Below are 12267 nucleotides of genomic sequence, written 5' to 3'. Positions count from 1 at the left end.
CTCCTCGCCAATCAATCCCCTGAGCCATTCAGTTGCTAAAATTCAACAAATAAGGAAAAACAGGAAAATATTTTGATAATTATATGTAATATTTACTGAGGGGACTTTTTCCATTCCAGAAGAAATTGTCTTGTTTGCTTCAAACCGTCAAGGATTTGTTGGTGCACAATGCCTTCTGTCGTTTGCTCTTCTGTCAAGAACTGTGGAAAAAGCAGGTAAGACCTCTGAAGAGAAATGCTGGTTCTGCAGACTGTAGGGACAGAACGTTTAGATTATTTGAGTGGAACCCAGTAGTGCATATTAAACTCTCTTGTTATGTATCCCCTGAAAGCAAGGGGTAACGCTAAAATAGACTGCAGAAATCTAGTAATTTGATTTCCTCCTGTTAATGGCCGATAGCAGCATGCTCAGGAGCTTATTGGTCCTACTTTTTGAAGGATGGCGGCCATTTTGAATTCCCCCTGGGTGTCACGACGGCCTTTTTGGCACTTTAAAAGCATAATTCTGTCTTAATGTGAAGGAGCATTGATTTTTCCATTTAAAATATTTTAAAACTAAAATCTATTAAAGCTGTGTGAATTAATCTAAGAAGGCCATACATTCGGGGAAAGGAAGCCAATAAGGCTACCCTTCCTCCCCTAAATATTAATGGCTGTTTGATAGTGACTGCAACAGGTGAACAGGAGATGGCTTGCAAAGTAGGATAATATTTTAAAAAACTATGAGCATTTCTAGCAGGGGAGGACAAACATTGGTAGCCTTCCTGGTAAAGAGTTTAACTAAAAGCAATAGAAAATTTTTGGTCATGCATCTTATATTCTTAATAATAGGTCTTCCTGGGTATTTGAAAGCACTTTACTTTCATTCTGCTTCACAGTGCCTCTGAAGCATGCTGATATCTGGAATAGTAAATGCTCCTTTTCATATGCTATTGATTGTTTAATAACTATTTGTATTATAGCTAGTGTGTTATGTGGTTTCCATTTTTTTAAGCCACCTGTCTGGCTTCTGCACTCAACTCTTGCCATGAGAAAAGGGAGCATTAGCATTGGCCGACTGGCTTTTGGCATCAAAGAGTGGTAGTGAATGTAAGCTATTACCTGTCATTCTGCTTTTTATATGAATGCTAGTGTTTATGAAAAATGCTAGATTGACAGCACTGGTGACTGAGATCTATTTTTCCACAAAAAATGTACGACACAGACAGCAGCTCTGCAAGTTTCAATCCTTCTCTGTAGGGAAGGGTAATTTACTCTTAATGTCTGTCTACCTTTGGGTTTTATATTGTCACTAGTGCTGTCAAGCGATTAAAAAAAATTAATCACAATTAATCGCTCAATTAACCAATAATAGAATGCCATTTAAATATTTTTTGATGTTTTCTACGTTTTCAAATGTATTGATTTCAATTACAACACAGAATACAAAGTGTACAGTGCTCACTTTATTTTTTTACATGTATTTGCACTGTAAAAAACCTAAGAAATAGTATTTTTCAATTCACCTAATACAAAGTACTGTAATGCAATCTCTTTATCGTGAAAGTTGAACTTACAAATGTAGAATTATGTAAAAAAAACCAAAAAAACCTGCATTCAAAAATAAAACAATATTAAAATTTTAGATCCTGCAAGTCCACTCAGTCCTACTTCTTGTTCAGCCAATTGCTCAGACAAATAAGTTTGTTTACATTTGCAGGAGATAATGCTGCCCGCTTCTTGTTTACAATGTCACCTGAAAGCAAGAACAGGCATTCTCATGGCAGTGTTGTAGCCGATGTCACAAGATATTTACGTGCCAGATGCGCTAAATATTCATATTTCCCTTCATGCCTCAACCACCATTTCAGGGGACATGCGTCCGTGCTGATGACTGGTTCTGCTCAATAACAGTCCAAAGCAGCTTTCTTTTTTGGTGGTTTGGGTTCTGTAGTTTCCACATCAGAGTGTTGCTCTTTTAAGACTTCTGAGAGCATTTGCCACATCTCAGATTTTGGAAGGCACTTCAGATTCTTAAAACTTGGGTCGAGTGCTGTAGCTGTCAGAGGATGTTGTGAAGGCCAAAACCATAACAGCGTTAAAAAAAAAAAAAAGAACTAGATAAATTCATGGAGGATAGGTCCATCAATGGCTATTAGCCAGGAAGGGCAGGAATGGTGTCCCTAGCCTCTGTTTGAGTGACTGGGGATGAATCACTTGATGATTACCTGTTCTGTTCATTCCCTCTGGGGCACCTGGCACTGGCCACTGTCGGAAGACAGGATACTGGGCTAGATGGATCTTTGGTCTGACCCACTAGGGCCGTTCTTATGTTCTATCTCTAGAAATCTCACATTGGTACCTTCTTTGTGTTTTGTCATTTCTGCAATGAAATTGTTCTTAAAATGAACAACATGTGCTGAGTTGTCATCTGAGACTGCAATAACATGAAATATATGGCAGAATGCGGGTAAAACAGAGCCGAGGACATACAATTCTCCCTCAAGGCGTTCAATCACAAATTTAATTAACGCTTTTTTTTTTTTTTTAACAAGTGTCATTAGCATGGAAGCATGTAGCATAACAGCTACAAAAGTGCCATACAAATGCCTGTTCTCACTTTCTGGTGACATTGTAAAGAAGAAGCGGGCAGCACTGTCTCCTGTAAATGTAAACAAACTTATTTGTCTTAGCAATTGGCTGAACAAAAAGTAGGACTGAGTGGACTTGCAGGCTCTGAAGCTTTACATTGTTTTGTTTTTGAGTGCAGTTATGTAACAACAAAAATTCTACATTTGTAAGTTGCAATTTCATGACAAAGAGATTGCACTGCAGTACTTGCATGAGGTGAATTGAAAAATAGTATTTCCTTTGTTTAATTTTTACAGTATAAATATTTATAATAAAAAATAATATACACTTTGATTTAAATTATAACACAGAATATAATATATATGAAAATGTAGAAAAACATCCAAAATATTTAATAAATTTCAATTGGTATTCTATTGTTTAACAGTTTGATTTAAAACAGCGATTAATGGCGATTAATTTTTTTGAGTTAATTGCGTGAGTTAATTGCGATTAATTGACAGCCCTAGTTATTACCAATCCATTGAGGTGTCCGTTGTCCCTTTAGAACGTAATCAGGATTATTCCAGGGTTGTAAAGTGACCTGAATGATTTATCATTCTTAATAAACATTTCAAAAGTGGGTAGGAGAGAATAGGTCTATGGTAACTTTTTTTTTCATTGGTATTTTATATATTACTGTTATGATGAGCTCAGATTTTTTCACACCCTTAATCTGACTAACAGTTTTTAATTTTCTTTTAATGTTTGCCCCTGGAAAGTTTGCTATTGTAAATGTTACCCACTATCATCTGACTGTAGCATTATTCCTCTTAGAATCCTCCCGTGTTGGAAGTTGTGTGGCACCTGCACAGAGGCAACATTGTTAGCTTGGGAGAGCTGCTGGAGAGGTAAGCAGAGGTTTATACATTTGCAGATGTCTTTAGTCTCTCAAAACATACAGAAACCTTATCTGGGATTAGTTGTTAATGGCTTTGCCAAAAATTTGCTTCAGAAGTTCTTGGCCATTAAAAAATAAAATTGGTCTAGAACAGGGATCTTACTGGGCATAAGCTGCACACTTCTGTCTTTACAAGGCAGAGTATTACAACAGAGTTATACCTTAGAGAATAAATTTACCTCTACACTATAAATTGATATAGGACAGAAACCTTGATGATAGACTGAAGTTAGAAGTTAAGATGTACTGGAATGATTGTGCTTTCTGATAGACTTTCCATAGGTCCCATTTTAGGAATCATGTAGCAAAAACTTTATCATCCTGAGAATTTACAGATTCAGTTCCTGTAGCAGTCATGTGATTGAAACCCTGCGCAGCATTTTGCAAGTGTGTGCCACAGTGTTCTAATAAGTAAAATCAAGCAATCCTTCAGAGGATTCTCTCGTGCTATGTGCGGAGGTTGGAGATTTCTTGGCTCCCCTGATAATGATATTGCTTTCTTTTTCTGTTACTGATACTGGGTGGGATAATTGCATGCGCTGCCTATTTTAATTAGTTGAACTTTGAAAAACCAACCATGTGACCTGAAGAAATCATCCACAGGATGTTAGGTAGTTCCTTCGAGACAAAAGAGCTTTTTTCTTACTGTTCTTTATGGATATATTTTTATGGTGGAAATAAAGAATTAATTTAACATGAGATTTCAAGATCGGTTCTCTTTCTGTGGGCACATTCATTCTGAAATATTTTATAAAGGAAATAGAGCTTTCAGTTGGCACAACTTTAAGAAATAAATACCAGACACGGAGTCAAGGCGTGGAAGCATCTGTCCTCTCCTGAATGTGAGTGAATGTTAGTTGGAGGAAAAATAAATATCACAATAAAGAGAGTGAAATCAAACCTGCTTTTGTTGTCTTCTCAGCAATTCAGACACCCCTGCTGTGGTGGAGTGGCTATGCAGCAGCCTTTGTCTGCTGTGTAAGCAGACAGACAGTTCTTCCCTGGATGTGGAGCTTTCTGGGCACATACTCTCAGGTAACACTTTGAGTTTAGGCATTTAACACAGTGTGGTCTTAAGTACTTAAACTTTAGAATCTACAACAGATATCATTCAACTTAGAACTTCAGGTATATGAAAACACAGTCTTCAGCTTGTATTCTTTTGTTATCTGTTTTGATGAAGAGGGCTACATTTCTATACTGATAAGGGAATTTAAGAAAGTGAATTCTTTGACTGTTAACCTGGAACCATAATTTTCTTTCTTTATTCCTTCATAACTTTGTTTTAATAATTGAGAGTGTCCATTCCACTACTGGCCATGATATCATTAGAGTTGTGGTGGCTAAAATCTCCTGTTCCTCTTTCTTCTATCCTGTCCCCACTATTCCATTTGTCTTTCATCACTTCTAGCATGTAGTTTTGCAAATAAATGTTTTATATTCTGTTACATTACATGTTAGTGACCTGAAGTTCATTTTTTTGACCAGCAAAGGGTTGTGGTGGTAGAGGTGTGTCACCAGCACTCATTTCCTGCATCCTGATCATGTCACCTCCATATAGTACCCATCATCCATTTGGCTATTTAAAAAAAAAACCCAAAAAAAACCCCCTAATACTAACCAGGATTCCATTTTATGTTTTCTCCTCTGCCCACCTTTTTGTCTAATTTTGTGCTTCTCTCCTGGTTCAGAAAAAGCTGATAGCTTGTTCATTTGACTGAGGAGTACCAGTGAAATCTTTTGACCAGTGCACTTGGTCAGGTACTGCCAGGCAAACTGAGTTATCTGGTTGAAATTTCTGCATTTTCATTGTTCAAATACGTGCATTCTTGAAAATTCAACATTCAGTCTGAGATTTTTGTCTGCACTGAGTGAATCTCTTCTAATAAGAAAAGGAGTACTTGTGGCACCTTAGAGACTAACCAGTTTATTTGAGCATGAGCTTTCGTGAGCTACAGCTCACTTCATCGGATGCATAGCATATCGTGGAAACTGCAGAAGACATTATATACACACAGAGACCATGAAACAAAACTTCCTCCCACCCCACTCCCCCGCTGGTAACAGCTTATCTAAAGTGATCATCAAGTAGAGCCATTTCCAGCACAAATCCAGGTTTTCTCACCCTTCCCCCCCCCCCCCCCCCCCCCCCCCCCCCATGGACCCATGGAAAAGAAGCCCTTGAGGAATTCCACCATGATTTCAACAATTTCCATCCCACCATCAACCTCAGCCTGCTCCAGTCCACACAAGAGATCCACTTCCTGGACACTACAGTGCTAATAAACGATGGTCACATCAACACCACCCTATACCGGAAACCTACTGACCGCTATTCCTACCTACATGCCTCCAGCTTTCACCCTGACCACACCACACGATCCATCGTCTACAGCCAAGCTCTGCGATACAACCGCATTTGCTCCAACCCCTCAGACAGAGACAAACACCTACAAGATCTCTATCAAGCATTCTTACAACTACAATACCCACCTGCGGAAGTGAAGAAACAGATTGATAGAGCCAGAAGAGTTCCCAGAAGTCGCCTACTACAGGACAGGCCTAACAAAGAAAATAACAGAACGCCACTAGCCGTCACCTTCAGCCCCCAACTAAAACCCCTCCAACGCATTATTAAGGATCTACAACCTATCCTGAAGGATGACCCAACACTCTCACAAATCTTGGGAGAAAGGCCAGTCCTTGCCTACAGACAGCCCCCCAACCTGAAGCGAATACTCACCAACAACCACATACCGCACAACAGAACCACTAGCCCAGGAACCTATCCTTGCAACAAAGCCCGTTGCCAACTGTGCCCACATATCTATCATATCAGGGGACACCATCACAGGGCCTAACAACATCAGCCACACTATCAGAGGCTCGTTCACCTGCACATCCACCAATGTGATATATGCCATCATGTGCCAGCAATGCCCCTCTACCATGTACATTGGTCAAACTGGACAGTCTCTACGTAAAAGAATAAATGGACACAAATCAGATGTCAAGAATTATAACATTCATAAACCAGTCGGAGAACACTTCAATCTCTCTGGTCACGCAATCACAGACATGAGGGTCGCTATCTTAAAGCAAAAAAACTTCAAATCCAGACTCCAGCGAGAAACTGCTGAATTGGAATTCATTTGCAAATTGGATACTATTAATTTGGGCTTGAATAGAGACTGGGAGTGGCTAAGTCATTATGCAAGGTAGCCTGTCTCCTCTTGTTTTTTTCCTGCAAAACCCCCCCCAAGACGTTCTGGTTAAACTTGGATTATTGCTGTGCACATTGTAAGATGAGCTGTCGCCAGCAGGAGAATGAGTTTGTGTGTGTGGTTTTTGGAAAGGGGGGGGTGTTGGGGGGGGGTGAGAAAACCTGGATTAGTGCTGGAGGTGACCCACCTTGATTATCATGCGCATTATAAAGAGGGGTTTCAAAGGGGGATGGGCTGTTGCCAGCAGGAGAGTGAGTTTGTATGTGTGGGGGGGGGGGGGGGAAGGGTGAGAAAACCTGGATTTGTGCTGGAAATGGCTCTACTTGATGATCACTTTAGATAAGCTGTTACCAGCGGGGGAGTGGGGTGGGAGGAAGTTTTGTTTCATGGTCTCTGTGTGTATATAATGTCTTCTGCAGTTTCCACGATATGCTATGCATCCGATGAAGTGAGCTGTAGCTCACGAAAGCTCATGCTCAAATAAACTGGTTAGTCTCTAAGGTGCCACAAGTACTCCTTTTCTTTTTACGAATACAGACTAACACGGCTGTTACTCTGAAACCTCTCTTCTAATAGTGGTGTGGGTTAATCCTCTTCCACAGATCTCCTCAGGCACAGTGGGATTTTTCTTCTGAGGAGGCTCACCTAGAGTGTAAAACTGTGAAGAGCCAATTATCTCTTCATGCATTTGAATCTGTAGCATAAGGAAAAGATAAATCACTTTGTAAAATTATTTTGTATAAAATGTGTAACAAACAACATATTGGCAGTCTGTTGTATTGATTGCATGACTCTGGAATATGTGAGTCAATGAACTGCCTATATATCTAAGTTCTTATATGGCCACAATCATTGAGGTATCTGAGCACCTCTGTGATATGTGATGCCTTTGGTCCTCCTGTATATGAAATAATTTTACCTCTAAGGAGATAGCAAGGTTGCCCAACACTAGGCTAAGTTCGCTGTGTAACAAATGAAACTTTACCAGCAGTAGCCCTTCTGGGAGACTGGATGTGTTCTTTCATTGTAGGTAAAAGAGAAGGCTGAAACAGTTGTTTGTTCTTGATTTTGCAGACTTTATGATTGTGTTTCTTCAGAATGGATTTCAGCAAACTTCAGATCCAGAAAAGAAGGTGGAATTCCAGAAAATCCCCCATGTAAGGGCAAAATGGTACTATTTATGCTTTTTTTTTTTTTTTTTTAAGCACCATTGATATACATGGTGATCTATAGCACACAGAATAAGACACAATCCGTGCTGGAAATTGCTTACAATTTAACATAGACAGGACAATAAGTCAGGAGAGCAATCGGAGAGGTAAACGGTGAGGAGACCAATGCAGAGGTGATTCTTTGAGAGTTTATCAAGGACCTTCCTGAACTAATTTATGAAACTGGCTTTATTTCAAAATCAATATGCTTTGTAAAGGTCATTTTTTTTGGAATGATGAATTGTCACAGTAACTCTTTTCAGGGTCACCTTTTTTTTTTTTCTACATACAGATTTTGCTTGATTGCTCTGCTTCCTTTCCAATGTGCAATGCGAAATACTGTGAAGTAGTAGAAAAAAAACTGGGAAATTCTATATATTGTGTTTATGCTACAAATAGTTGTATGTTAACAGTTAATCTTTAAATTAGGAATTTTAGGATAATTTAATTTTTGAGCCAATATACTTTCTCTGAACATACTTACAGCCTCCTTAAATGCTAAATGGTCTTAATTTGTTTATTTTAAATAGATCTGTTATGCTGTACTGCAAAAAATGTTGACATGTAAGTATTAATTATTTATAATTTGGGGCTTTGTGCAATTTACTAGGAATGTACTTTGCTAGACATACCTCCATTCTTTCCTGGGAGATTTCCAAGGGCATTAAGGAGCTATTTACTAGTGATGGATTTTCTCTGTTGTGTTGCATCATGTACATCACTAGTCATTTAAGATAACTCTGATGCACTTTCCCCCATGAGCTTCCTCTTGCATTGCAGATAACCCCTTGTTCTTTTATACTAGCTCTCTCTGACTAAGAACTTTGAATTTGCATGTTTTATACAAGTGTCTTGGTGCTAAATCATTGTGACACCATAACACAGCATTTTTAACTAGCAGAATAACTTTTGGTAAAATTTGAAATATCTTTATATAGTGATGTTTAATGAGAATGAGCCAAGAATGAAACTTTGTAATTTAAACTGCATGTGTAATCTTCAAATCCCTGGATTTTCCCATGAAATCGATCTTGTGTTGGGCAGTCCTGATGATGATGCTGAGTGGGCAAGAATAGTAATGCCTGGATTTTCATCACAAATCACAATGCAAAAAAGACCAAACAGAAGTCAAAGCTTTTCTGATCAGCAGCAGATGATCTTCCTCACCTGTTGCTGTGCTGTCCACGCAGCTCTCTCTCTGCAGGGTGAGCACTCAGTCATTGCCACTGATGCTTTATAGACCAGTATATTGCCCTAATCCTCACATGTGGCTGTCATGCTGTTGACCACTTGTTCCTCTGGTTTCTCAATGGCAATATAATACAGCCCGGAACTGTATATAAACTGCAGGGTGTTCCACAAAAGGGAAATAATAAGGGCCTTAATACTAATTCTTAAATTTGGCTTGTTTAATTTACATCTGTGACACTGCTTGGCTCTTTACACTTCAGTAACTAATCAACTGCCTTAAAGCAGATTTAGATATTTTATATAAAATAACGTAATGATTTAACAAAGACCTTGGTCTAGGGGAGAAGTGTCAGTGTGAGAGAAGCAGTGGGAGCATTATACTTTATATTAGGCATACAGTGATAGTGAGCTCCTGTGTCTGAAGATCAGAGTGGTTTTTCTCCTCTTCCCTCCCCTAGTCTCCTCTATTTAACATTAATTTATTCCCCTTTAGGAAGGGAGAGAATAAAGAGAGAGAATAGCAGGGTCTGGCAGATAAGGAACAAGTATGGGGCATTTGTGTGTCTCCTGCATCCGAGTACATTTCCTTTTAAAAGTGGGTCACAAGAGAGAACCCCCAGTCTTAATCAAAGGGCTCTTCCCTTAAAGCTCAAGAGTTCTTTGATTTCCCTTCAGTAATTTTGAGACTTTTGAAGATGTGATGGAGCAAGAAACGGAAAAGCTGTTCTGTCTATCGCATTCACTAGAACAGTGGTTTTAAATCTTTTTCCATTTATGGACCCCCTAGAAAATTTCAGATGGAGGTGTGGACCTCTTTGGAGATCTTAGACAAAGTCTACGGACCCCCAGGGGTCTGCCGACCACAGGTTGTAAACCACTGCGCTAGAGTAAAAGATCAGCATTTAGTCTGGTCAATGAGAACTGTAACTTGATGGGCCAAGACAGTACTGGGTGTGAGTTGCCAGTGCACTTCGTTGTCTTTGTCAACAATTAATGCAGTAGGCCTAGTCTTCATTTGAGTGTTACTTAGGGCTTGGCTACACTTGCGAGTTACAGCACAATAAAGGAGCCCCAGGTGCCCTAGCTCACTACCCGTCCACACTGGCAAGGCACGTAGAGTGCTCTGTCTCCGCAGCTACAGCGCTGCTGGTACTCCACCTTGGCGAGTGGAATAATGTTTGCTGCGCCCCCGCTGGAACACCGTGGTACCAGTGTGGATGCCCTGGTCCTATAGTGCGCTCTGATCGGTCTCCAGAAGTGTCCCACAATGCCTGTGCTAGCCACTCTGGTCATCACTTTGAACTCTACTGCCCTGCCCTCAGATGACCAACCATCAGACCCGCCCTTTAAATTCTCTGGGAATTTTGAAAATCCCCTTCCTGTTTGCTCAGCCAGGTGTGGAGTGCTCTCAGCAAATCTTTCCAGGTGACCATGCCTCCACACGCCAGGCGATCTCCAGTATGGAGCAATGGCAAGGGGCTGGACCTCATCAGTGTTTGGGGGGAGGAAGCTGTCCAGTCCCAGCTGCGCTCCAGCCACAGGAATTACGATGTCTTCAGGCAGATATCAAGGGCCATGGTGGAAAGGGGATGCACTGCAGCGCAGGGTTAAAGTGAAGGAGTTGTGGAATGCCTACCACAAAGCCCGAGAGACAAACAGCCTCTCCAGTGCTGCCCCTGCGACCTGCCGTTTTTACAAAGAGCTGGATGCAATACTTGGGGGCGACCCCACCTCCATGCCGAGTACCACCATGGACACCTGAGAGGCCAGTGCAACAAGGCAGGAGGAGGAGGAGGAGGAGGAGCAGCAAAGCGGGAGCGAGGGTGCTCCGGCGGAGGAAGACGCCCTGGAATCCGTAGATGCGTGCAGCCAGGAGCTGTTCTCAAGCCAGGAGGAAGGTAGCCAGTCGCGGCGGCCGGTACTTGGGGAGGGACAAACACCAGAGGAGGTTCCCGGTAAGCGGCTTTTATTTTGGGAAGGAAGTTATTTGGTACAGGCTCTTGGGACGAGGAGGGTTAGGGCCGCATGCATGCCTAGATGCGGAATAGGGCGTTGATGTGCTCTCTCATGTCGTGGTAATTGGCCTCGGTAACCTCTTCAAAGGTCTCAGCCAGAACTTGGGCAATATGCTTGCGCAGGTTTTTCGGGAAAGCCACTGTTGTCCTCGTCCCAGTAAAGCTAACTTGTCCTCGCCACTGTGCCGTGAGGGGCGGGGAGACCATTGCTGCACACAGGCACGCTGCATATGGGCCAGAGCGGAAGCCGCATTGCAGTAGAAGACCCTCCCTTGCTTCCCTGGTCACCTTCAGCAGCGAGATATCTCCCAGGACGAACTCCTGTGGAAAATTTGGGGACAATGTTCAGTACAGGGGCCCCCTGCCGCTGTTGGCTCTCCCCAAGGCACAGAAACCCAGAGGACAGTACAGCCGTGAAACAATCAGTCACGCTTGACCCTGTCTTACTCACCATTTTGGGACTCCCGTGCTTTATGTGCGCTCGCTTTGGCACAGGCAAATTATGCTATTGTGTAGACTGTGCTTGCCCTTGACTACGGGGGAATCATTGCTCTGTCTGGTGTGAACAATGCTGCTTCTGTTAAGTGTTGCATTTTACCTTTACAGATGCAACTTTGAGATCTCAGCCGTCCGTGTTATCAACGGCCGAGAGGCTGCAAAGAATCAGGAAGAGGTCACACAGAAGCAAAGAGGACATGCTGCATGATTTCATGCAGCATTCAACTAATGAAAATAAAAAAGTGCAGGAGTGGCGGGAGAGTGAAAGGAGGGTCTGCCAGCAGAGTGCGGATCGCCGGCACCAAAGTACAGAGCGGCTGATAAGCATCATGGAGCGCCAAGCGGACTCGATCCAGGTGCTTGTAGTCAGGCAGGCGGAGCACTACTGTGCCCCCGCGTGTGCTCCCCTTTTTCCCCCCTTTCCCCCGCAGCCCTTGTCCCAAAACTCTTCTGCCACCATGTCGCCTCCAAACCGCTTTCCCCAACATCCGAGTTCTTACCGCTACCCGTTGCCTCCAACACCTGTAGCTTTACCACCCAGCCCTGAAAACTACGACCCTTACCCACTGCACTCAACCCCCATCACCATGCAGTGTAGCCATCCTGAAGTGCAGCATG

At 42.0% G+C, this 12267-nt stretch overlaps 1 protein-coding gene across 4 annotated transcripts in view; it reads left to right on the top strand.

Annotated features, from left to right (window-relative positions):
* Positions 1 to 12267, top strand: part of FANCA (FA complementation group A) — a 69680-nt gene that overhangs the window by 7714 nt on the left and 49699 nt on the right. For all 4 annotated transcript variants that reach the window (XM_037877941.2, XM_043526515.1, XM_043526516.1 and 1 more), the window contains exons 5-9: positions 120 to 215; positions 3387 to 3460; positions 4433 to 4545; positions 7809 to 7891; positions 8476 to 8509. In XM_037877941.2, coding sequence (XP_037733869.1) covers positions 120 to 215; positions 3387 to 3460; positions 4433 to 4545; positions 7809 to 7891; positions 8476 to 8509 — 400 coding nt within the window. The remainder of the gene's footprint in view (positions 1 to 119; positions 216 to 3386; positions 3461 to 4432; positions 4546 to 7808; positions 7892 to 8475; positions 8510 to 12267) is intronic.

The sequence above is a fragment of the Chelonia mydas genome, chromosome 12 (genome assembly GCF_015237465.2).
Source record: "Chelonia mydas isolate rCheMyd1 chromosome 12, rCheMyd1.pri.v2, whole genome shotgun sequence".
Lineage (NCBI taxonomy): Eukaryota > Metazoa > Chordata > Testudines > Cheloniidae > Chelonia > Chelonia mydas.
The sequence above is the reverse complement of the archived record's forward strand: the minus strand, read 5'-3'. Positions and strand labels throughout refer to the sequence as shown.